This window comes from Hyperoodon ampullatus (genome assembly GCF_949752795.1).
Source record: "Hyperoodon ampullatus genome assembly, chromosome: 13".
Classification (NCBI taxonomy): domain Eukaryota; kingdom Metazoa; phylum Chordata; class Mammalia; order Artiodactyla; family Ziphiidae; genus Hyperoodon; species Hyperoodon ampullatus.
This window is the reverse complement of record NC_136926.1, coordinates 24466097-24491374: the sequence shown is the minus strand read 5'-3', so window position 1 is coordinate 24491374 and position 25278 is coordinate 24466097. Positions and strand designations below refer to the sequence as shown.

At 58.8% G+C, this 25278-nt stretch overlaps 1 protein-coding gene across 1 annotated transcript in view; it reads right to left on the bottom strand.

The window, feature by feature from the left end:
- Positions 1 to 25278, bottom strand: part of OSBP2 (oxysterol binding protein 2) — a gene marked incomplete at its 5' end in the record, with an annotated part of 156830 nt that overhangs the window by 14245 nt on the left and 117307 nt on the right. Inside the window, 4 exons of the mRNA XM_079718148.1 lie at positions 243 to 291; positions 3590 to 3707; positions 4263 to 4455; positions 17901 to 18157. Of these exons, the coding sequence (XP_079574274.1) occupies positions 243 to 291; positions 3590 to 3707; positions 4263 to 4455; positions 17901 to 18157 (617 nt within the window). The remainder of the gene's footprint in view (positions 1 to 242; positions 292 to 3589; positions 3708 to 4262; positions 4456 to 17900; positions 18158 to 25278) is intronic.

The window sequence follows — 25278 nt, the reverse complement described above, 5'->3', positions numbered from 1 at the left end:
CAGAGAAGCAGAGTGCGCCCGTCAGCAGAGGCCAGGTCGCCTCGGCCCCCAGGCCTCGCCCTCACTTCTGGCCCAGGGCGGTCTGAGGACCAGGCCCGCACTGGGACGTTGCTGGCGGGAGGGGAGGGCTGTGCCTGAGCTCAGATGAAGGCACCAGGCACAGGGCCCGCCCCTGGGGGGCCCGAGTTCAAAGTGCTGGCCTCCCCACTTCACCCCCCCCTTCGGGGTCCCACCTCACTTACATTGTCTGAGGTCCACTCCACGGAGCCTGTAGTCCCACCTTCAGCTTTTCTGCAGGAAACACAAAAGGGAAGGCAAGTTATTTACAAATCCTGAGGCCTCCTGGGGACCCGGCCCCCTTCTATCCAGTCCCCTCAGTGAGGTCCGAGGGGCAGCCTGCATCTCCAATGGGAGCGTCTCCAGTTCAGGACTCAGGTGGGGCTGAGGGACCCAGGGCAGCAGTTTGGAGGGGCTCCCACCCACTGGTGCCCTGTGGCAGCAGCCGCCCAGCCAAATTCTCACCAGGGGTCCCTGCACACAGGCTCCTCCTGGGGACTGGCTGACCAGGCCCCAGAGAAGCCAAGGGGTGGGCACCTCTGGGAGAGCCCCCTGGAGCCCCGTGGGTCCCCTCTGGCATGGGCAGACCCCATTGTGTCCTCACTGTGCTGGTCTGATTCCCGCATTTGACTTGGGTTCAGGAAGGGAAGGAAGTGGGTTGGATGGATCTCTGTGCCCAGGAATACATGTGGTGAGATGGTGGCCAGAGCAGCAGGGGACACTCTGGCTGAGGGGCCCAGGCTCTGAGGGAGCTCCCAGGAGGGGTGACCTGGGCCAGCCCAGTCAGGGGACGGGCACTAGGCAGTTAGGGCCTTGGATGGGAAGAACCCACCCAGGTCCCTGGGGAGAGGGGGAAGGCACTGCAGACAAGGGGGCACCCGGCAGAGGATCTGCCCACTGCCCAGTGCAGCTGCAGCACGAGTTGGGGGGCTGAGTGAGCACTGGGGGCTGTGCCAGGAGCCAGGGGAGCCGATGAAGAGTACTGAGCACAGGGTCACCTGCTTGCTGGTTGGGTGGGAGCAGAGGGGCCTGGGCTGTTGCTGAGGATGGAAGGAGGCCAGGGCGGGGCATGCAGGAGGCAAGCCCAGGCCCTGGGGGCTCCAGGTATAGGGGAGTGGACAGGGAGCCAGAGGGAACCTGAGCAGGACCCCCCTGGCCTCACAGCCCAAAGGGTGACACTACCAGGCGATAATGGAATTTCAGAACAGCTAAGCTGTGCTAATTTTGAGAGCAATATAGCGATTTTTAAATATTATTGGGAAATGCAGCGTTCATAGAAGCACTATTTACAATAGCCAAGACATGGAAGCAACCTAAGTGTCCACTGACAGAGGAATGGATAAAGAAGATGTGGTACATATATACAATGGGATATTACTCAGCCATAAAAAGAATGAAATATTGCCATTTGCAGCAACATGGATGGACCCAGAGATTATCATACTAAGTGAAGTCAGAGAAAAGATAAGTATCATATGATATCACTTATATGTGGAATCTAAAATATGACACAAATGAACTTGTTTATGAAACAGACTCACAGACACAGAAGACAAACTTATGGTTACGAAAGGGGGGAGAGGGATAAATTAGCAGTTTTGGATTAGCAGATATAAACTACTATATATAAAACAGATAAACAACAAGGTCCTACTGTATAGCACAGGGAACTATATTCAATATCCTGTAGTAAACCATAATGGAAAAGAATATATGTATTGGGTTGGCCAAAAAGATGTTACAGAAAAACCTGAATGAACTTTTTGGCCAACCCAGTATGTATGTGTGTGTGTGTGTATATATATATATATATGTATGTATGTAAAACTGAATCACTTTGCTGTACACCAGAAACTAATGCAACATTGTAAGTCAACTATACTTCAATTAAAAATTTTTTTTTTAATATTATTGGGGGGACTTCCCTGGTGCCACAGTGGTTAAGAATCCGCCCATGAGTGCATGGAACACGGGTTCGATCCCTAGTCCGGGAAGATCCCACATGCTCTGGAGCAGCTAAGCCCATGCGCCACAACTACTGAGCCTGTGCTCTAGAGCCTGCGAGCCACAACTACTGAGCCCGTGTGCCACAACTACTGAAGCCCGCATGCCTAGAGCCCGTGCTTCGCAGTGAGAAGACACCGCTATGAGAAGCCTGTGCTCCCCAACAAAGAGTAGCCCCGGGCTTCTCTGGTGGTACAGTGGTTGAGAGTCCGCCTGCCGATGCAGGGGACACGGGTTCGTGCCCTGGTCCGGGAGGATCCCACATGCCGCAGAGCGTCTGGGGCCATGACCCATGGCCGCTGAGCCTGCGCGTCCGGAGCCTGTGCTCCGCAACGGGAGAGGCCACAACAGTGAGAGGCCCGCGTACCGCAAAAAAAAAAAAAAAAAAAAAAAAAAAGTAATCCCTGCTCAACGCAGTGCAACCAAAAATGATGATGATAATTAAAAAAATAAAATAAATAAATATATGTATTAAAAATATGATTGGGAAATGGAAATATACCACTGATAGGACCAGAAACTCCCTGAGGGGTAAGAGGAATCCAAACCATGCCTTTTCCCTGGAAGAAACCAGGACAGGGAAGTGGTGAAACACGCTGGTCCACAGAGGCAAAAGAGCAGCCACAGGTTTTCACCGGCTTCCTCCTGGCCGGGCTGGGCTTCAGGGGGTGTCAGGGAAGGCAGCATGGGATGGGCAGGCCACAGCATACATGTAGGAGTGAGGCCGCTGGGAAGTCTGCAGTTCCTGAGGGCGAGCAGGGGAGCACGTGGTCCTGACACACCTTGTTCTGAGGGTGTCAGTGGGCAGCATGGGCTGCAGTCAGTTCTTTCCCCTGTAGGGCTCATTGGCCACTTTTATGTCCCCAAACGCTGCCATACCCACCAACCCTTCTAGGGTCAGGACCTAAGGCAACCCGACGAGAATGAGCAACCCTGGTGAGGACTGAACCCCGAATCGTATTAAAATCTGTGCTCAAGCCCCGCATGCTCCCCTGACCACAGCCCTGCCGCCCACCCATCTCACGTGCTTCCCTCCACACGTGTCCTGCCAGCTCGGTCCACAAACACAGGCGCTTCCCGAGGGTCCCAGGGAGCGTGGCAACATGGCTTTCAGTGCTAGTAACTGTCTAATTTACTATTAATGTGTATTTAGAAAGATCCTGAAAGAGCAAGCTTTTATGAAAAATGAAACAAAGGCTTTGAAATAGAAAATAAAAGAGGCTTTCTGTGTCTCTGGTCTGCTCTGGAATGCTGACACTGGGTGGAGTGGCTGGGACCTTGTGCGGCTCTGGGGCAGGAACTGGATGCAGCCAGTGCCCTGTTGTCCATTTAAAATGAAATCCCAATACAAACTCTATTTGGGTATTTTTGATTTAAGGAAGAACAGAACCAATCTAAGCAAAAATACTGTCTGGAGCAAGACTTAAAGAAAACCCCAAGTGTGAAGAACAGGTGGAGCACGAGAACAGGCCAGCACGGCTGACCCGGGAGAGGTTCCTTCCAGGTGGCCACCCAGCCCCGAGCCCACCTGTCCTCCTTGGGCTCAGTGATCACTGTGATGAAGGACGTGGAGTCTTCCATGGCATCGAAGTACTCGGTATCTTCATCTTCCTCACTGTCCTCGCCTTTGGTGGTTAAGAGGCTTCCTAGAGACACACAGAGCCACTGCCTCAGTTTGCGACTTCAACAGTTGCGCCTGACCAGGGAGGTCTAGAGCCCGCGGCCCCTCCCCACCTCTGTCACCCGGCTGTGGTGCCCGTGCTCCCTTTCCTGGAACGCACTTTCACCCTCTTGCTCAGAGCCTCCCTCCTTCCGGAAGCTTTCCCTGATCTCTAAACATGCTGGTCAGTCTCTCTGTGGCCCAGCTTCCCTTTCTGATGGACCCCCTTCCCAGGGCACCCGTGACCCTGAGCCCCAGGTTAGGTGGGCAGCCACCTGGCACCCGGGCAGCCCTGCCACAGAGGGAACAGTTGGGCTCACTGAGCTCTTCTCTGGAGATCGGGAGACTAGACATGGGGAGACTGTGCCCACTGTGAGGGCGTGGGGGATACACAGGCACACGGGCACCAGAGTTGGCCAAGCGGGCCCAGACGTAGGCGCGTTGAGGGGTACGTAATCTGGCGGGAGGGCTGTGTAAGTTGAGCCAGCTGGCAGAGGGGACACTGAGGGTGGACCGGAGGGATGGACAGACGCCCGCTCACCCTCGCTGAAGCTCTTGGTGGGGTTGGTGGCCCGGCCGGGGGCGCTGCGGAAAGCGCGCTCGAGGTTGTTGTGCTGCTTGGCCAGCTGCTCGATGGTCTCCTCCAGATGGACGCGCTGCTCCTGCTCATACTGCAGAGCCCGCTGCCATTTCCGGCTGTGCGTCTCCGCTAGTTCCAGGAAGTCCCTGCAGGCCTGCAAGGGGGCGTGGCCTGTGAGCCAGGCGGGGCAGAGAGGAAGGCGGGGGTGGGGGGGCGTGGCCCCTGCCCCCCCTTCGCAGGTGGGTCAGAAACACCTTTGCTGCCCCCTGTGGCTTCCGTGGGGTCATGGGGACCCTGGCTTTCTCAAAACCAGCCTGGCATCTGCCCTGGTCGGTGCCCCACAGTCAAGATGCCATTCGAGAGCACTAAACCCGGTGTTGCTGGTCATGCTGCCTCGCCAGTTATCAGCTGGGGTGCTGCGTGTTCCTGGTGGCAGGGGCGCCAGCTCTCAGCTGCTGCATCCTCACTGTGGCCTGGGCCCAGGTTTGTCACAACCACTGTCCCCACTGGAACCAAGACAGCAGCTCAGGCCAGACCCTGGCTTTGGCACAGAAGGAAGGAAAGCCACCTTTCTGCTATACCACCTGGCTCAGAGCTAAAGGGTATTGTCTGACAGAGGAACTGGGACTCGAACTTTCTACCAAGTTACCTCAAAGTCTGTATCACATAAACTCTGCTTTTAACGTTCCCCCTTCAAACTTGTGGCCTACTATGACATCCAGATTCTTTTCAGCTTCCCGGGTCCATAGGTGCTTCCAGCACCTATGGTTGTTTTGCCCCTGTCATCACAGGGTCTGGGCCTCAGCTGTCCTTGGAGGGCAGCGAGGTCCCAGCCGGGCACCACTGGACTTGCCCTTTCTGGACTCCTCTAACGTGGTTGGAAGGGACATGGTTCCCAGCCCAACCTGCGTCAGTGATCTCAGGCCGCCACCCCCCACCACCCCCTTCCCACCGGCCACTGGGCTCCACGCACATCACATGAGGTCTGATGCTGAGGGTTAGAGACTTGATTCCTGGAGGGAGAGAGGCACGGTGCCCCTCCTCTGTAACAGAGACCGCACAGCACTACCTGAAGGGCTGTCAGGAGGAGCCAGGGAGGTGACGCAGAGCTCGGGGCCAAGGGGTACTCAGTGGACACCCCCTTCATCACGGCTGGCACCCGAGCACATGCCTTCACCCTGCCTGGGCTCGGCTGGCTCTCCCGTCCCATAGGGAGCCAAGCCCCAGTGGTGGCCTGGCTGGTGGAAAGGGCCCCAGCCTGGGGCTCCAGAAGGCTGGCCACTCATCTGGCCCCGCACGTCACTCCTTAACAAGCCCTCCCCGGGCACCTTCCTTCTGTCATCCCATCTCATCTCACCCCCCAGCACCATGCAGAATGGGCAGGGTAGGGGCTCTCCACACCGCCTTTCTGAAGATGTGGAAACGGAGGCCCAAGGCAACCAGCAAAGTGTAGTGGAAAAGGTCACGTGATCAGGACTGGGAAGGCCCAGTTCCCGCATGGGTCACTCAGCCCCACTGAGCCCATGTCCTGTCCATAAGCCACAATGGTAAAGCCCCACAGACCCTGCATTCGCAGCGCCCCCCGCCCCGTCTCAGCTCATCCAGCAAAATCCTTGGGGTGGGAGGAGAGGGATTGTCCCTATTTGACAGATGAGGAAACTGAGGCTCAGTTCCCAGCAGCTCCCCAGCAAGGCTCTGGAGAGGGGGCACTTCAAGGGCCTCCCGCCCTCCCTGGCAGGTCTGGTCCCTGCCCAGCCGCATGCCACTGTAACCCGCTTCTCCAGAAGGGGCAGGGATTTGTGCTGACAGGTGTCCTGGCACAGGTTAGGGGGAGGGAGAGACTTTAGTGGGGAAGGAAAGAAATCTCCTTATGCACTTAGCAGGCTCTGGAGGTGAGAGAGGCTGCATCCAGGGCTGTTGCAAGTCTGGGGCTATTCTGGATCTATAAGGCTCGCCCACTGGTGCAGAGCTGCAGTCACTGACTACCATGCAATTTGGGGACCCCCAAGGTGGGCTCCTGAGTGGCCTGTGTCCACTTCATCCTTGCTTCCCTTGACCCTAAGCTCGGCCCCAGTGGCCAGTCAGGTTAGTCTGGGCTCCAGCCACCCATTTGCTGACCAAGGAAGGGGTCCTGACTGCAGGGGCGACGTCACCCTGCCGCTGCCCCAGCAGCTCTCAGACCACCGAGCTAGGTGCACGGTGCTGTCAGAAACGCACCCCAGAGTCCTGGCTCTGGCGGGGGAGGGGGGGTGCCCTTGTCTCCCTGGGCAGCGCCGGGCCCACTGCTGCAGGGAAGCCCCTTGCTGGATCCTCCTGTCCCCCTGAGAGTGAGGCCCAGGGAGGAGGGGCTGCCCAGGTCAACAATGGGCGAAAAGGACAGGACCCCAGGCCACACGAGGCACGGTCCCCTTGCCTGGCTGTCTTGGGGAGAAGGTGCAGGGGCCCGGGCTGTGTCATGCATGGAGCCTTGTTACAGGTGAGACACACGATGGGTGCTTCCCGTTTTCTGGTTCTTAGGGTCTGTGGGTGCCCTGCCTGGTGGCAGGTTGCCAGCCCCATCAGACTAGCTTGGCAGCTGCACAAGGGCCTCTGGACTCTGCCCTCGCCTTTCCTTAGCGCTGCTCCGTTGTACCTGCCGCTGTCACTCCCCGCCAACCCTCTACAGCTCCTGCAATCATCTCGCTGAGTTTTAACACAGATGGACACTTTCCTTTCATATAATTCACAGCATTTAAAACAAGGCTTATTGGACTTCCCTGTTGGCACAGTGGTTAAGAATCTGCCTGCCAATGCAGGGGACACAGGTTCAATCCCTGGTCTGGGAAGATCTCACATTCTGTGGAACAACTAAACCCGTGCGCCACAGCTACTGAGCCTGCACTCTACAGCCCGTGAGCCACAACTACTGAAGCCCACGCGCCTAGAGCCCATGCTCTGCAACAAGAGAAGCCACCGCAATGAGAAGCCCGCGCACCGCAATGAAGAGTAGCCCCCGCTCGCCGCAACTAGAGAAAGCCCGCACTCAGCAACAAAGACCAATGCAGCCAAAAATAATTTATAAAAATAAAAATGAAACAAGGCTTATAAAAGAGCCACAAATAGCCGAATGTCATGGTAAATAATTCCTACAAACTCATGTCAGAGAGCTCTACATGGCCTCTGGCCTTCCTAGCAGCAAAAGCAAAGAAGGAAAGATAACCAACAAGTTTATAGTTCCTGTATAGCACAGGGAACTATACTCGGTATCTTGTAATAACCTATAAGGAAAAAGAATCTGAAGAATAAATAGATGAATCACTTTGCTGTACACCTGAAACTAACACAACATTGTAAATCAACTTCAATAAAAAATAAAATTAAATTTAAAAAAGCAAAGAGGGAAAGATGATTGTGCTGCAAAGATGAATTAGGCTCCCTTCCTCCTGCCCTTGATGTTCGTGAAGCTCTCAATACCATAGGAATGATATGGAAGGGAAAAAGGTGTCGGTTTCATTTTCTGAGACAGCTGACAGCCTCTCACAGACCTGGTCCCAGAGCCTCTCCACACTCAGCTCCTGGGGCCCCGTCCTGCCCCACGCTCTCCCTCCTGTGTGACCACGTGCCTTCCTCCCCTTCTCTGGCCCCACCTCCCTCAGACCCCCCACCCCCTGTGGGTCAGGGCTGTCGGTGCCGGTGCCGGTGCCGGGAGGGGTGGTGCTCACAAGCACTGAGGTGGCCGTTTAAACAGCGTGACCGAGGAAGACATGGAGGCTCAGGGAGACCAAGGGACTTGCTCGAGGCCACAGGCCGTGCGTGTAGGGCCACGGTCCAAGTCTCCCAGGGCGTGGAACCAGCGCTGTCACTGTTTATTTTGTCAAGCTGGACCCTTACCCCCATCCGGATGCCCCTTGAGGCGATGTGGAGTCCCAGGGCCTTCCCGGAGTGGGGGTGGGCTCCCGGAGATGCTCGCTAACAAGGAGGTCGGGGGATAACCCTGTTCAAGTAACAGGACCCAGCCCTGCCTGGTCCTTGCAGCGGAGGCTGTTGCCCACACAGCCAGGGCTGCTGGCTGATAACCTGGGTGCCCTCCACCTTGCTACCCCTGCAGGACAGGCTGATATGGAGCAGCAGAGGGGCAGGAAGTCAAATCCCCAGGACAGCGGGGGCCTCATCGGGGCCACATGCAGCTGGGCTGGGCGATGAAGATGAGAGCATGTCAGAGTTGCCTGAAGAGGGGGGCATGGCGGAGGCTGCTGTACCCCAATATCGAGGGGCTCATGTGGCTGGACCAGGGCCTTTTCCACTGACTCGGGGGTGTGGGGGTCATCTGCAGCTGACGAGCTGCCCTGGTCACCCTGTGGGCTGTGGAGAGCCTGCCTGCCCCCTCTGCCCTGAGGTGCCTACCTGGTGTCCATCCCCAACTGCGCCGGTTTCCTCTGATGCTGCCGACCTTCTCCAGGCCCCATCCCAGCCAGCCGCGAACGGAGGCAGGTGCCGGTCTGGCCCTGCCGCCCTGGAATGCTGAGCTGGGCTGTGCACTGTGTGCTCGCTAAGCTGGATTAGGCCTGGGGCCCGGCGATGGGCGGGTGGCTGGGGGTGGCTCCCAGGGGCCCAGGAAGGGCCTGGCTGACCCTGGCCCTGAACACGGTCACACTTCCCCTGAGGCCCCGCCACAACTCTCAGAGCTCACGCGCCGCCCTGACCAGGAGCAGAGCCACAGGCCACCCCAAAGCCCCCGACTCACACACACTGGGCCAGCATCCAGGCCCCTCACGGCATCGCCTCGCTGCCTACTCTGGGGCAGGCCCATAACCTCCTGGACCTCAGTGTTCTCGTGAACAGAGGGCTGAACCCCAGGACTCCTGCAGAGTCCCCGATTCTGTGACCCACTGGGGTGATCGTCCTCTGGACGGGAACGGGGTTCCAGTCTCCTAGGCCTGCCCCTTTCTCCCACCCCCACGGCCGTCGAGAGGGTCCCTGAGATGAAGAGGTGCAGGGTCCTGTGGGCAATGCGATTCTACCTCTGTGGGGAGGGCAGGGGGCCTGTTGACATGCCCAAAGCAGAGTGAGAACCAAAAGCCCAGAAAGGAAATGGCGGCACCTCCCCCATGCCCCTGCACGGAGGCACCCACCGGGGACTCTCCCTTTCCAGATGCCAGGCCCGTGAAGGGGGCTGTGAGGGCTGCCTGCCCAGGGAAGCGTGTCAGGGCCCAAGGGGAATGGCTATCGGTCACCCCGACAGGTGTCGCACAGGACAGATGCAGAGTGTGTGAGCCGGAAACCTTGCCCAGCTGTGCCCAGGAGGAAGGAGGACGAACGCTAATCGCTTTTGCTGTTCCTAATCCTAATCCCAACCACAACCTCGCTGCTCCTCAAATGCGGGCGGGCGAGCAGGGCATGTGGGCAGTGGCCTGGGTCTCATGCCCACCCTGTGTATGGCCCGGGAGCCTCTCAAGCTCTAGGAGCGTCTGCAGAGCCGGGACCCCGCTCAGGCCCAGCCTTCAGTGGCCACGTGGAAACCATCAGTCTCCTGCACGGTCACTGCCGTCCTGGCTGGGCCGTGAGGAGGGTGCCAGAGAGTCGCTGGATGTCGGGTGGGCGGCCCTTGGAGCCACAGATGAGGTGGGGACAAGGGCCAAATGCCTGGTGGTTCCAGGCTGGGTGGGTGCCCTGGGCCGACAGGGCCAGCTCGGTGACTGGCCCCAGCTGTCGGCACACAGCAGGTTCCGGTAACCCTGCTCGCAGGGAGGAAGGGAGAAGGGGCCACGTTTCCACCTGCAGTCAGCCAGGACCTGCCCTGTGGCTGACAGCCACGTGACTGGCCTGCCGTGGTTCTCAGGCGCAGGGCTCCCAGGTCAGTGGGTGGCCAGGGCCGAGGCTGCCCCACCATCTACCCCACCGCATCGATCCTCACATGGCCAGTGTCACTATGGACCCGCCTCTCAATGGTCTGTAGTAATAATAAAGGAGGCGAACAGGAGACAAATGTGCAGAATCACGGGTTCCCTGAGCCCCTCTGCATGGCCAGCAGCTCAATCTAGGGACACATCAGGGTCAACAGAGTCTCTCCTTCCCCTCCCACTGAGGAGCAACAGGCTGGCCTCAGCACATTACCTCCCGACGGTGGGAAAGGGCTGAGATTCAGGCTGGGACTGTCTGGCTTGGAGGCAGCCATGCTGGATGAAACACAGCCATCTCATGCTCCAAGACCAAGAGCGGGTCCCCCAGGAGCTGCGATGGGGGTGCCAGGCTCTCCCGGGGTCTGGCTCAGGCTCAGCCACGCCGCCATGCTCCGCATCCACCACCCTCCCGGCCCCTGGAGGCTGGGCGGCTCCCAGGGCCGGGCCCCCTTCTCACGTGGCCCTCGGCTCGGGCTGCCCCGCATACAGGGGCCAGCCCCTCTCGGACACGGAGGGGATGGTCACGGCTTCTCCTTAACGTGACTCACTCACAGCACTGGGGAGTCAGCTTCTCACTTCAGTTCAAACTTTAAAATAGTCCTTTCCACATTCAAAATAGTTTACCCCTCATGCACAGGAACCAGCACCATCTGGCTGCCAGTTTGCCAACCGATTTTAGACCATCCTGGAATCTATTTTTACTCATCTCCCCAAGCCCCAAGTGAGCAAGCTGTCAGGGGCAGAACAGAGGTCAGCTGGATGGGAACCTGCCCACGGGCCCTGGAAGGACGAGGAGGGTGGCTCTGGGGCCTCTCACCACCACTCCGCTTGGGTGGGTGCGAGGAGCCCCTCGTGATCTCCAAACAGGGCTCAGCGAAGCCTCAGAGCATCTCCAGCGGTAAACAGCCCCTTCTGATCTGGTCCGTTTCTATGATGCCGCAAATCCAAGGTCCTGGCCAAGTGCCCTGAGTTGCTGCCTCTGCATCTGTGTACCCCCACCTCCCCCACCTATCCTCATCTGCGTCCCTGTTCCCATTCCCCCCGGCCGCCTCCCACAGCCCCCAGTGCCTCTGCTGCCCCCCTCATCGTGCTCTCACAGCTCCTCCAACTGGAGCTGAAGCCCCCTCCCTCCAGACCCAGCTGTGCTGGGCATGCGTCCTCCGCCACATCCGCATGCCCCTGCCGTCAGGATCTGCGCCCCATCCCACCCGGCCGGCTCTATTGCGGGCACCAGGGTGTGTCCCTCGTGGGCCACTACCTTCCTTGGTAAAAGCATGCCGGGTCTGTCCCATTGGGCCCTTGGAGGGGGGCCTGGTGGGCACCACCCTCTGTTGGCCAGAGCCCACCCCCTGGCTTTCTGCACCTCGACTGTCTTTGGTCTTTTGTGGGGCTCGCCTACCATCCAGCTCTGCTCACCCATTGGCTGCCCTAAACCTGTTCCTGAGGTCAAGGGCCCCCCAACTCTGAGGGGCCTCTCACAACTCAGGTGTGGGGGCCATGTCAGGAGGGGGCCTGCAGGAGCAGAAGTGGGGAGCAAACCCCGAGGCTGCCAGCTGACGGAGGGCTCAGCACCTTCACGCTGGGACTGTGGCTGCCTCCGGGCCTGCCTGAGAGTCACAGAAGCGGCTCTCTCCCTGCCAGGCTCCACCGCCCTGGCCTGCGGACAGACCCTGCTTCCCCCACAGGGAGGGGAGCGTGCACCCTACCAGCCCAGGGCAGGCTCACCCCAGAATGACCGTGGCACCACTGTGGGGCTCTTCTGCCCAGGGCAGGGGCCCAAGTGTGCTGGGCCTAGTGACAGGTGACACAGCCCTGGCCCTCTGCACAGAGCCCTGCGGCCAGCAGTGGGGACGGCCCAGGGCCAACAGCTGTGACCCTCTGTGCTCGTGCAGCCGCCGGGCCTGCCACCCTTGGGCAAAATGACCACTCTGGGCCTCGGGGCTGGCACGTGAATAATACAAATGACAGCGATGACAAGGAAGCTGTAATGACACCAACCTCACGTGGCCGTTGTGAGGAGCAAACAAAGTAACGGGAGGAAACTGGGGCGGATGCCTGCTATCACACTGCCAGCATCCCAGAGGCCTGCCTCCAAACCAGGGCTCTCTGCTTTCCCACAAAGACAAACTTGCGGGAAAAAAGAAGAAAATGGGAGTTCGTTCTTTTCACTTTATGGAAACAAATACCCAAAGCCTGAGCTGGTAACATGTATTAATTTTGCCATTCTCTACCTCAAACCTCGTGATGGAGCCAATGCTGTAACACCGCATGCGTCCTGGTTCTCCGGGAGGGAGGTGCCGCTTGCGGTTCCCACACCCGGGCCGGGGGAGCCCTGCACACGTGCAGTGCTTCGAGGCTCAGTCTCTGAACCACGGCTGATCACTGCGCTGTGAAGTTCCTTCTAAATGGCAGCAAACACAGTTACCCAGACGGTGATCCAAGCATGGACCTGCTGTACTGCCTTTGATCAGACTCACAAAATCACCCACTAGGGAATTTTCCCAGACACTAAGCAATTCACTCAGTCGCTCTCACTTTCTTTCACAACCAACTCTCTCTCTTATTCACTGAGGCTCCCATATGCTGGACACTGTGCCAGGCATGGAAGCTCCAGGGCTCCCAGCATCACTAGGGAGACCGTGTCCTGTCTCTGCACACTGCTGCGGTAGAAAAGCCCATGAAACAACAAGGTCCTACTGTGTAGCACAGGGAACTATATTCAACATCCTGGGATAAACCATAATGGAAAAGAATATAAAAAGGAATGTATACATGTGTATAACTGAGTCACTCTGCTGTAGAGCAGAAATTAACACCACGTTGTAAGTCAACTACACTTCAATTAAACAAATAAGTTATTTAAAAAAGAAAGAAAGAAGAGCCCACGAGACTCGTGGACCTGCAGACAGGGCGACAGTCAGCAGAGTGGGGCGGGGATGCGGAGCTGGGAGTGGGGTAAAGGTGGGCAGAGGAGGGGTTCCTGACCCTCCTGCCCACCCTCAAGGGAGGGATGGGTTTATTTCCCTCCTACGAGGTGCAAGGCTCTGGAGCCTGAAGACCTGGGCTCTTATCCTTAGCAGCTGCCTCAGTTTCCCCACTATAAGCGGCTGAGTGGGTCGGGGGGAGATGGTGCATGCAGAACGCCTTGCAGGCAACGTGACCATGGGTAGTTGATTCTCTCTCTTGTCCTGGCTCCCTGCTGGCCAGGGCCCCACCAGCCTCTAGCACACAGGGCCGACCCAGCCAGGTGGACTGTGAGATGGGCCCTGGGAGTAGCCATGGGCTTGCGGGTGGGCTTCCCAGGAGAGGTAATGTACATCTGAGGGGCGATAGGTGGGGAGGGTCTGAGAGGCTGTGGCCTCCTCAGGTTAGGTGAGTGGCCAACTCTGGCAGGGGACTGGAGGCGGACGGGGAACAGGTGGGAGAGGAGGCTGGGAGGGGCTGCTGGGCCCCCGGGGATGGTCACGGGTCATGTGAACCCCACACCTGTTCCTCCCAGGTGGGAAGGAGATGTGTCTGCTCTCATTTCCAGGGCAGCGGGTGGTAAGGCCATCATCCACACAGCCAGCGAGCTTCACCCAAAGACCAGGTCCTGCCCAAGGGGCCACCATGACTGGGGAACTGTCCGCAGAGGCCCAGGAAGGGTAAACGGGTGGGGGAGCTTTAGAGCCTGATGGCGTGGGTGCCATCCCAGCACAATGCTTACAGGGAACCATGTGTAAAAAGCTCGGCACCCCCTGCGCACAGCAAGTGTCCACAGCTAGTGTTTTCCTTCCCTGCCTGGGAGAAATCCTCCTGATCCTTTCTGGCCCCACTCTGTGGCCACTACCTCTCCCTCTGCAGGCCCCGCCCTGGCACTGGGGGTCACTCCGCAGCCCTTCCACGGCCCTCTACACACTTGGCCTTCACCAGTGGGTGTTTGAGCTGCTGCCCTGCTTAGCTACTTCTCCCAAAGGCTGTACTGCTGAGCCCACGTGACACTCAGCATCACAAGGAAGATCCCTGGACCATCCCTGGGATCCCTGGATCCTCAGGGGCCGGATGGGTCTGCCTGGTCCTCGCCGAGTCCCCACCTGGCACAGGCCCGGGGCAGGCTCAGTGGGAAGCCACTCAGGTCTGGGTTCAAATCCCATCAGGCAGGACTTTCCTAACTGCATGAGCCCCAAGTTCACTATGGGGCCGCTGACCTGCTCAGCTGCTGCCCCCCGAGGCCTCCTGAAGGCCCACCAGGCACCACCCTCCCAGGCCTGCTAGAAAGAACCCTGCCAACCGAAACCACAATAGGAGGGAAGGAAGCCGGGGCTCAGTACCACGTTCCCATGGAAAAAAAAACACGTTTATGACTTGATTTCATAAAGCTCTGTTCCTATGTCTCAGCAACCAGGCTGGGTCATTTCTCTGCAAGGCCAGGTGACCAGGGTGGCGAGGGGTGGTGACCAGCAGCTCTGCACCCTGCTCAGAGCCTGCACTTTCTCACTGACCTCGTCCAGGTGAGGAAATGGGACTAGAATGGCTTTGTAAATGGTCACTTCGCAGGTAAGTGAGATGTGGGCCACTTAGAACTTTTTTCCCTGAGATACAAGACCCACTTTGATTGAGACAGAGTGTATTGGGCACTCCCACTGGGCTACTGTTGGGGCCACAGGTGAGTAAGACCTGAGCTTGACCTCAAGGGGCACAAAGCCTGGTGGGGGATCAGACATTGAAATAATGGGGTAAGCACTGCTCAGTGGGCTGGGACCACTGGGGGATCTAACCAGGAGGAACGGCTTCCTGATGGGGAACTCGGAGAGCCTCCCGGCCGTGGTGACGTCCACGTGGGGTTCTGAAGGATAAAAAGGGATCTGCCAGGCATCTGAAGGGTGGGGAAGGGGTATTTTAGAGGGTACAGCGCAGGCAAGGGCAATACAGTTCAGTATTCCTGACCCAGAACCTCCCCCAGACATCCCGTTCCCTCAAACACGCACAAAAGGGGCCATCCTCAAGGTGAGGGCCAGATGCCCCCTTGGGGAGCAGGGCCACGGGGACAGGCCTGCCTCAGTAGCACCCAGACTCTTGGCCATCTTGGGGAAAAGTGAAGAAGCAGCAGTCCATCTCCCTGTGTGGGGAGAGTGCAGCCTGCCCAGGGCCCTCTGCAGGATGTGTTTGCCTGAGGGTTTTGTGTGGCCTGCCGTCCCCCATCTTCTCCTCCACTTCCATGACCCAGGCTTAATTGGAGCCCACGAGGTGGAAAACCCAGAGCCATTCACCATCCACAGGAGGGGGCTGCCCTGGCTGTGCGGCTGGTGGGAGGAGAGATTCTCTGAGTTCCCCAGGAGGGGCTCCCGTCAGTCAGGGCGGGGGGCAGGGAGGGGATGGTGGAGAGGCAGTAGGAAGCCAGTGTGGGGGAAGCAGCTTCCTCTTCTTACAGTGAGATCTGGGCGGATCTGAAGGATGAGGACTTGTGCCTTCTGGGGACAGCTGGGGGTGGCTTCCACCCATCCTGGGTCCCCACCTTCCCAGGAAAGACCCTGGTAGGGCTGCAGCCTAAAGGTAAAAGGCACACCAGGGACTCAGGTCCCTGAGAATGGGGGTTTGCCCCAGGTGGATGCGAGGCCACCCTCCATGTGCTGACCTCAGAGTGGAAGGGGGCCTCTGCAGCCCTTGAGGGTCTCACCCTCACCATCATGAGGGCCGTGACTCCCACAGCGCGCTACACAGATTTGGGTTTGCGACCAGTTTGGCCACTTAGCAGCTGGTGACCCTGGGCAGCTCAGGGAGTTCTTTGCGCCTCTGCCTCCACGTGGATATTAGCGGTACTAGCGAAGCTGTGGGGAGGGGTAAGTGGTCCTGGGTGGGAGTGGGCTCCCCTCGGGGCTCGGGGGTGGGAGCCACATGGATGCCTTAGTTACAGCTCCCTGGTCCAAACCCCTCCTAGTAACGGGTGGAGGCCAAAGCCTGGCCAGGAGTGGGGACGCTTTGCCTAGGTGGCCCCTCTGCACACAGTGGGGGTTTGGGAGTTCAGGGTCTGACAGCCTCCCAGAACTGAGCCGGCTCTTGCCGGGTGAGGAGCAGCTGTCAGGAAGGGTCCCTGGAAGAAATGCGGGACTCTGCACTAGCCTGGGCTCCCAGCACCTCGCTTCTGTGCCCCCACAGTGGAGGTGGATGGGAGAGGCCCTCACGTCAGGTTCATGTTTGCGGGGGGCGCAGATCCCGGCCCAGGATGCAGGCAGGCTCCGTCACTTGGGTCTGGCTCTCCTGGTGCCAGAACTGCTAACAGGCTTGCTAATCAACCCCAGGGGCCTGAGCTTCCCATCAAACAATTCATTACGCACTTCGGTGGTGAGCTGTTTTTATGGCTTCGTAAACACAGATGAGCCTCTGATGCCTGATAAAATACTTTCGCTAGAGATGCCAGCTGAGCAGCGCATTATCTGGGAAAAACCAAAACCGCTTACTCAAGATGATGCGGCTTTAGTCTCCGCATGTGGGGAGGCCATGCCGGGGAAACCGCGGGGAAGCACAAATGCATCATTACGCCTTAAATGCTCGATACCGGTGCCTGTCACCGGAAGAAGTACAGTGACCCAGGCCCCTAGAGTCTGGGGGCTGTAAGGAGGCCAGAAGGCCGAGAGGGTGGACACGGGAAAAGGAGAGAGAAGACCAGCGACGGGGCCAAACAGCAGGGCGGCCACAGAGCTGCGGTCCAGCAGCATCTCGGCACGTGGGCGCCACTGCACCCCTGAACGCCATGGACAAAGTCCACACCTGCGGGCACCTATGCATGTTTCCCTGGAGTCTGGGAAGAGGGTACAGGATCTTGGCCTGCAGTGGGCTCCAGCCTCCACCTTCCCACCCTGCCCTCAGATTTCCTGGTGTTGGACGGAGAGCCTAGTCTCTGCTCTGACCCCCCTGCTTTGGAGGCTGAGTCCCCCAGCTGGGGCTCACCTGGACACTGGTACTGCCCACCGTCTCTGCGGCCAGCCTGACCGGCTTGCCTGAACCGCGTTCTCTGGACCCACCTCCTCTGAGGCGGCCTCCATCTCCCCACACCTCTGTGCTCTGGCCCCCAGCTCCCACGGTGCCATCCTAGCTGGGATGTGCTCATCCTGGGGGCTGTCCTTGGGAGGAGGCTGTGGCCTCCTCTGACACATCAGACCTGTGTCCAGAGGGAGCACATGCCTCCTGGTTCACGGTCACAGCTGTGTGGCTCCCAGAACCCGTGGAAAGGGGGAACTCCTGGGGCTGAACCCCTCAGTCCACAGACATGGGTCCTCATTCAGCTACTTACTGTCAGGTTGGCACGACTGCGGTGGCCTCAACTCGAAAGCTCTTCTGACTGAGGGACCCCCACCACACATGCAAGCCCCCCATGGTTACAGGTCCCAATCCTGCTGCATCTGGGCCACGTACTGGGGGAAAGAGCAGCAGCAGCTGTTGCGGAAAAATGTGGCAGCTGCGTCCCTACTGTGTGTGCTGAGCCGGCTGCTCAGGTTGGGCGCTGCCTTCCTCGCCCAGGCCTGAACCACCTGCGGGCTCAGCCGGATCTCACACCCAACTCCGAGCTCCACCCAACAATGAAAAACAGTGTCCTCACCCCGTGACGGTGCGTGGATGAGATGACACGGAGGATGACGAGAGCAAGAGGGAGCCCCGGCCTGTCCCTCACCCTGGCCACCCACCCAGGGACCAGGGAGCCACCTCCCCCGTGGGGGCCTGGGCCGGGCCAGCGGGCACTCACGTTGATCATAGCATTTGAAGTGATGCGGAAGAGGGTGGCCCGCTCGCTGACTGCCTTCAGCTTCTCGCCGCTCTCACAGGGGATCCTGAGGCCGTCCAGCTCGCTCAGGGAGCGCTGCAGTGCCACGCCGTGCTTGGCCACGAGCTCATTGCACGTGCTGAGGTCGTCTAGCTTCAGGGAGAGCTTCTTGATGGTGTCGTGTAGCTCGCTCTTGTCAGCTGGGGAGGCAGTCCCGTCCTCGTCGTCCCCAGAGTCATCTGTGGAGACACGCGGGGTCGCCATGGTCCTTACGGAGCAACACACGCCCAGAGGCCCGGGAGGTGCCGGCTCCTGGCCAGGGTGAGGTGTCTGCACAGCCCCTCTGGAGTCAGTGGGGGGGATGGAAGAGGGGACCAGCTTGAATGACAGGGCCTGGGCTGTGCTTTGCAGGGGGCACCAGCACCCCCTAAGCTGATGTGCAGGCAGGGGTGGGCTGTCCACGTGAAGAGGTGGAGGTGGCTGTGTGGGAGCGGCTCCCATCCCAGGCCCTGCAGACCCTGAATGAAACCCGGGTACTGTCCCCGCGTCACAGGCCCAGCCCGGGCTGACCCATGCTTCCCCTGCCAACCTGACCTTGCTCTCCGCTGTCCGCCCACCCCCGGTCCCTGCAAACAACGAGTACTCGTGCTTCGGGCCTTTCCCTCTGTGTCCCCACTGTGTCCCCACTGCCTGGAACCTCCTCACCACCCCCAGCTCCTCAGAGGTCTCACCCCTGCCTAGCCCAATGCCGCCCCATCTTCAGAGCCGGCCTGAAGACCCCCCAGGCCACAGTCACAGCTCCCTCCCTGCTGCGACCGGTGACCCCCTCCTGCAGGTCTCCCCTGAGGAGCAAGGCCACGCTCACCTATGGGTGTCTCTTGTGTGGAGACACTGGCTGTGGCCTCTCAATGGCCTTGTCAGGGTAGGGACTGTACCACTCCCAGGGGACAGACAGGTGATGAAGCTCAGGTAGGTGAAGCCCTGGCCCAGGCGCCCTGGCTAGTCCGTCTGCCTCCAGAGCCACCCTCTTCTCACCTGGGGACCTTCATGAGGAGCCAGGCAGGTGCTCACACCCCACCCCCTCCCTGCTTACTTGACCCCAGGTGCCCTTGGCACCCCTCCTGGGAGTCTGAGGTACCTTGGAGCCTGGTCTGCTGCCAGCCCAGCTTGTGTCCAAAGGGGCACGGGGCTGTGGGAGCCTCCGGGGTGCTCTGCGGCGAGTGGGGTGGGGTGGGGAGCTGGCCTGGGCCCTGCTGCTACTTTTGATGAAGTTTATTTATTTATTTTTGCGGTACGCGGGCCTCTCACTGCTGTGGCCTCTCCCGTTGCGGAGCACAGGCTCCGGACGTGCAGGCTCGGCGGCCATGGCTCACGGGCCCAGCCGCTCCGCGGCATGTGGGATCCTCCCAGACCAGGGCACGAACCTGTGTCCCCTGCATTGGCAGGCGGACTCTCAACCACTGCGCCACCAGGGAAGCCCCCTGCTGCTACTTTTGACACTGGCCTGTGAGTACCAGATGCTATAATTGCTGAGCGGTGTCTGAGATGCATTGATTCAGAAATAATCAGCAAGAACCTTTTTTTTTTTTTTTTTTTTTTTGGTGAAGGAAATCTGTGACCCAAGATAGAAATTTTTGAAAAAAGGACGCATTGTGAGAGAACAGATTTCCTCCCATGGCAGACAGGATGCATGGGGGTGGCCACAGCTGAGACACTGCTCCGCACATGCCCTGAGCTGGGGGCAGGGGCTGGCCAGCCTCGGAGGGGTGCCCGGAGCGAGGAGGCGGCAGGGGGCAGCATCCAGGCTGGGGGCAGGGCTCGCCCACCCCATCCAGCCCAACTGCAGCCCCGAAATGACCCAGTGTCTGGAGACCACACATGCCGGGCCGGGCCACGCCCTGGGCCACTCACTTGACCAGTGTGAACACTGAGCCTCAGTGGCCAGCAGACAGCAGCTATTCCCACTCTGCAGGCGTGAAAATGCAGCTTCTGAGACACCCAGCCACCGGTTTAGGGCCCTGCTATCAAGGGGGCAGTGCTGGATCTGAACCCAGGGGGACCTGCACGGAGTTGTTTCCTCTCTCTGGATCACCTTAGAAAGGCTCCGATGGCTGATGCGTATCTTGCCTTCCTGGGTGCCAGGCAATGGGCAAGGCGCTGACTTGGTTAATGCACGTTGGTGACCCAGTGAGGTAGGTCTGAGGGGCAGAAAGGTGCTTTGAAATTGCCCAGGGCCACAGGCGGGGAAATTCCGGAGCCTCCAGGCCCGTCCGGCTCCAGAGCCTAGGCTCTTAGTTACAACGCAACCTCCTCTCACTTTCCAGGTTCAATGTGTCAAACAACCAGAATGGCCACCAACCAGTCAGCGTGGCTGCCGCTGGGCACTGGGAGGGGCGCACGGGGGCATGCTGACTGCGGGTCAGCCTGAAAGTGACTCCCTGTGCGCCGAGAAAGAACTGACCAACCTAACTCGGAGCATCTTCCTGCGGGACGGGCAGAGGGTGGGTAATCGCACCTTAGCAAGCAGCTCTTAGGGTCCGAGTTCAGGTCCAGCTGCCAGGGACATAGGAAAGTGCTTGTTCTGCTCCCAAGTTGTGGCTCTGTTGCTGGGGGAGGGATGGGAAGACACCTGACCAGCAAAGTCTGTTCTATGGGGATGCGCAGGCAGAGTACCTCTCCAGTGAGATCAGAATGAGGGAGGGTGGGGGGGAGGGGCGAGAGGAGGAGTGACTGGATGAATGATCTTGGGTGCATCCCAGGAGGCCTGCATGGAAGCGGCAGGTCACACACAGAAGGGCAGGGTCTGGAGAAGGATGTGAGCAGTAGGGATGGGGCACAGAGGAGCTAGCTGGAGAGGGTAGAGGGCACAGCTAAGGAGCCTGGGCCTTCATCCCTTGGCAAAACGGAGTATGTGGGCATTTGAGCAGAGGTCCATGGATAAGAGGAGGCTGGTGACAGACTGAAGGGCAGAGCTGAACAATGAAGGGGACCCTAGCCCCCTAATGGTGAACTGTGGCCACGCTGAGTCCCAGGTCTCAGTTCAGGGTCAGGGGTCTTTGCAAGGAGTAAATCCATGTGGGACACACAGATGAAGCTCAACATCGGAGATGCAAATGAAACCGCTCAATGTGACATTCCTCAAAGTAGCAAAAAGAATAGATGGCATTAACTCATCTTGTGCTTTCTGAAGGATGAACTGGCAGTTACCCATCAAGAGCCATGAAAAGGGCTCCTCGGCTTCCACTGCCCCCCACACCCCCACCTGCCCCCCAGACGGGAGCTCTGCTGGTGGGGCATGTCGTCCAAGGAAGGAAAACACTCATACGTGCAAAGTCGCTTAGGCTGTGGTTCTCAAGCTTGTGGCCTTGGGGGTTCTCAGGCTTTTCTGACCCCGCACATCTTCACTGTCGCCACTCCCACTGGGAATAAAACTCAGGCACAGTGAGCATCTGAGAGGAACAAAGTAACAATCCACATCTCAACAACACAGCAGACACTGAACTATCCATGGACTTAAAATCCTACAGGAATTCTGCAACTATATAAATACAAGAATAGCAGCAACTGGAATCTAGGACCACATCGAAGCCACACATCCACCCACAGTGGAGCCCTGGCCTGCCTCAAAGCTCATGTGAAGGCCAGGACTCAGCACAGAGCAGCTATGCGGAGGAGCTGCCCCCGGTGTAGGAAAAATCAGGTGGTCGGAGAGCAGAGGCTTGAGCTCCGGGGCACCTCCCCAGGCGGGGGCATTCACACGTCTGCCCCAGCCGCTGACATGAGGAGCCTGCCGTCCCTGCGCAGTGGGGAGGGGCACTCAGGTCTGCTCAGGTGTCAGCACGGGGCCGAGGGTGGAGGAGGCAGGACTGGACAGGAGATCCCCTTCACCGGGCAGTGGGTGTGAGCAAGGGGCCGGTTAGGGGAGCCCAAAGTGCACATGGCACCTGCCCTCTGCCTGGCGAGGATCGTTTGCCATCCTCCACGCCGAATCTCAACCCCTGCACACGAGGCCCGTCTTTCCCGCTCTCCCCGGGACACGCTGGCCTGCAGGGCCCCTCACCCGCTCCCACCGAGCTCCCTGCGGTCAGTTGCCTTGCTCCACTCATGCTGGCCTCTGGCTGGCTCTGCACCAGCTGGTGCGCCCCGGGAAATGCTGCATGAGTTGCACTCAGACCCAGCCCAGTCTCAGCAGCTCAGGAAGCAAGCTCTGGAAGAGGCAGCTTCCTACTGCTCAGCCATGAAGGGCTGGGTGGGAAGGCGGCATCCGGCAGCAAACAGCCACAGCAATGGACGGTGGCAGTAGTGGCCAGGGCATACACAAGGTGCTGTCACTTCTTAAAGCACTGGACAAATAACTCACTTAATCTTTGCACCCTTAGCATCCTCATTTTACAGGTGAGAAAGCAGAGGCTCAGAGCAGGACGGGTCCTACGGAGAGTAAGTGGTGGGGCTGGGGTCCCTCTCCTGGTCTCTCAGCACAGGCCACACTGAGGGGGTCACTAACGGGGGCATCTCGCCCTGCCCTCTCCCTGCTAGCCTACATCATCTCACCCTCCTCCCCCACCCCTCCCGAGACTGTCAGCCTCACCAGGAAGAGGACAGAGCCAGAATGTCTGCACTGGGGGTGGCGGGGGGACTGCAGATCCTGCCACCCACACCCTCATCTCAGCGGGAGGGCTGAGGTTCAGGGCAGGAAACATCTGGCCAAGACCACCAGCAGCCAGAGAACAGGAGCCCACATCCCTGCACGGCCAGCTTCCAAGGACAGTGACCCCAGGGAGCCAAACTGGAGGGTCTGTGACAGAGGAAGGACTGGAGAGCTGGAGGGGGCAAAGGGGAGGCCCAGGCAGGGGGCAGCGGCTTCTGCCCTCCCACCCTCCCGGCCCCAGCTGCCAGGGCCATCGTGCTGTACCCCTGCTTCCCCAGGCCTTGCTCTGCCTGCCTGTCTTGCGCTGCTGCTCTGGGTGTGCTTCCAAAGTTCAGATCAAACCTTCACAGAAAAGCGACTCAGCAGGAGCCCAGTGAGTTGCTCCACCAGCTGCAAAGGCTGTGGCTTCTGAGACCAGGAAGCGGGCCTGGCAGATGGGGAAGGTGACTCTGCTCTTCTTCCCCAGGCAACTCTGCGCCAACGAGCCTGCACCTTCTAATGAGAAAGACTTCCTGGGGAACTCAGGCCTGACATTCCTCAGCCAGTGGCACTCCGAGCCTCCCTGGCTAAAGTGACAAGAGCAAACAACAGCTCCAGACTGTGGAACATGGAAAGAACAATCAATCCAGCCTCCAAGCCAGAGGCGGGGTTCGAGGTAAGGTGCAGGCAGCTCTGGGGATGGCGGGATCACATGCAGCAAATGACCGTGGAATAAAGGGCTCCAGCCTGTTCTCAGACACAACCATTTCTAGGAAAGCACCGACTCCTGAAATACCCACTGATTTTCACCAGCTAAATGCAAGAATGAATTCTCCTTTTTGTTAGATGAGAATAAATCCATAAAACCCGGGTTACCAACATGTTTACAAGGCAGCAGTCACAACTTCTCTGTCCATCCTGGCCAGGCCAGCAGAGTACGGCAGTGGCCTCCCATCCATGGCAAGCTTCCCAAGTGCATGAGTTTCCAACCCTTAGGGGCTATCCTGGGTTGGCTAGTGTCCCCCCAAAATCATGCCCTTCCTGGAACTTCAGAATGTGACCTCATTTGGGCTGATGCAGGTATAATTAGTTAAGATGAGGTCATATTGGAATAGGGTGGGTCCTTAATCTAATATGACTGACCTTATAGGAAGAGGAGCAAAGACAGAGAAACACTCATGATGACACAGAGACTGGAGTGAAGCATCTGCAAGCCAAGGATTGCGAACAACACCAGAAGCTGATCAGTACTCTGACTTACTGCCCTGAGGGGTGGTCCCTGGATGCTCCCTAGATAAGCACTGAGACTCCCACCTGGACACAGAGACCTCACAGGTCTCTCTGTTCTCCCCTCAAGCCTGGCACACATGCCTCCCTGACTGCTCAGGGAGGTGGCATGGGACAGCGGAGGAGCCCGGTTCTGGGCCAGGTGGTCCTGCTTCAACCCCATGTGGCCTTGGCTAAGCATGCTCGACCATACTCTGGGGATATTCATACCTGCTCTGGAAAAGCATTTAAGCCCCCAGCGTGCAGCCAGGGCAGAGCTAGGACTTCCTGGCCCCCCACCTACCAATATCCCTGTCACTCTCATCGGCACAGCTCACTTTTTGCACATAACCAGTCTTGAGTTTACTTCAAATCATAGAGGCTTGGAGCCAGAGGGAGCCCCGGTGTTTCTGCTGTGCCCCCGCCCCCGCTCGGGGGTCTCCTGGAACCCTTCAGTAGCCGGCTGCAGCTGAGGAGCCACTGGGCACCCGCACCAGGGCCGGTACTCTCTTTCACCTGGAACTCCTGGGAAGGAGTGGGTTGCCATGGAAACAGCCAGCAGAGCAGAGTCAGGTGGGCTATTTTTAGAAGTGGAGCTTTTTTTCCCCATCTTTGAGGAAAATGGCTCAAGTTTCTGGGTGGGGAGGCAGCTTTTTGAAACCAAGAAACCAAAAGGCTGCGCAGATTGGTCTGGAAGGTGGGGCAGGTGACATGGTGGGGACGTGGGAGCCAGGGGCCCTGTGGCTGCCCCATTTTGCACTGTCGCTTGCTTGTTTCTCTGGGGAATCTGGCTTTGCCCTCGCCTGCCCACAAGCTCCTCGGGGTCAAGGCACAGGATGACCAGGGCCCCCTCCCCTCACACACTGTGGCTGGAGATGAGTGACAGCAGCACTGGCTGAGGAGGGGCCTCAGGACAGGTGAGGTGAAGGCTGGGGAAGCCCAGCACTCACGCCTCCCTCTGCACCTCCACCCAGCGCTGGGCAGGACAAGGTTTGGGGGGAGGTGGTGCTTAGATGGGTCCTGGCAGAGGGACAGGACTGCAGCGGAAGGGGACAGGCCTTTGGAGGTGGGGAGACAAGTTCAGGGACACCAGCAGGGTTCTGAACAGGGAGGGACATTCAGATGGCTCATTCACCTCTAGGTGCCAGGAAGCCAGGGACGCCCGCCCTCGCCCAGCCAGGCCATGCTCTGCCTGCGCTCCACGCCCTAGCTTCCTCTTGGCTCTTCAGCCCATCTAGTGCCAGGGAGACCCCGTGGCTTTCCCACCTCCTTGCCACTCCCCGGATTTCTTTCCTCCTCTCCTCTGTGTGCAGATAGCTGCTCCTGGGGCTCCCCTGGTTGCCCAGTGGTTAAGAATCTGCCTGCCAATGGAGGGGACATGGGTTCGAGCCCTGATCCGGGAAGATCCCACATGCCGCTGAGCAACTAAGCTCGTGCGCCACAACTACCGAGCCTGTGCTCTAGAGC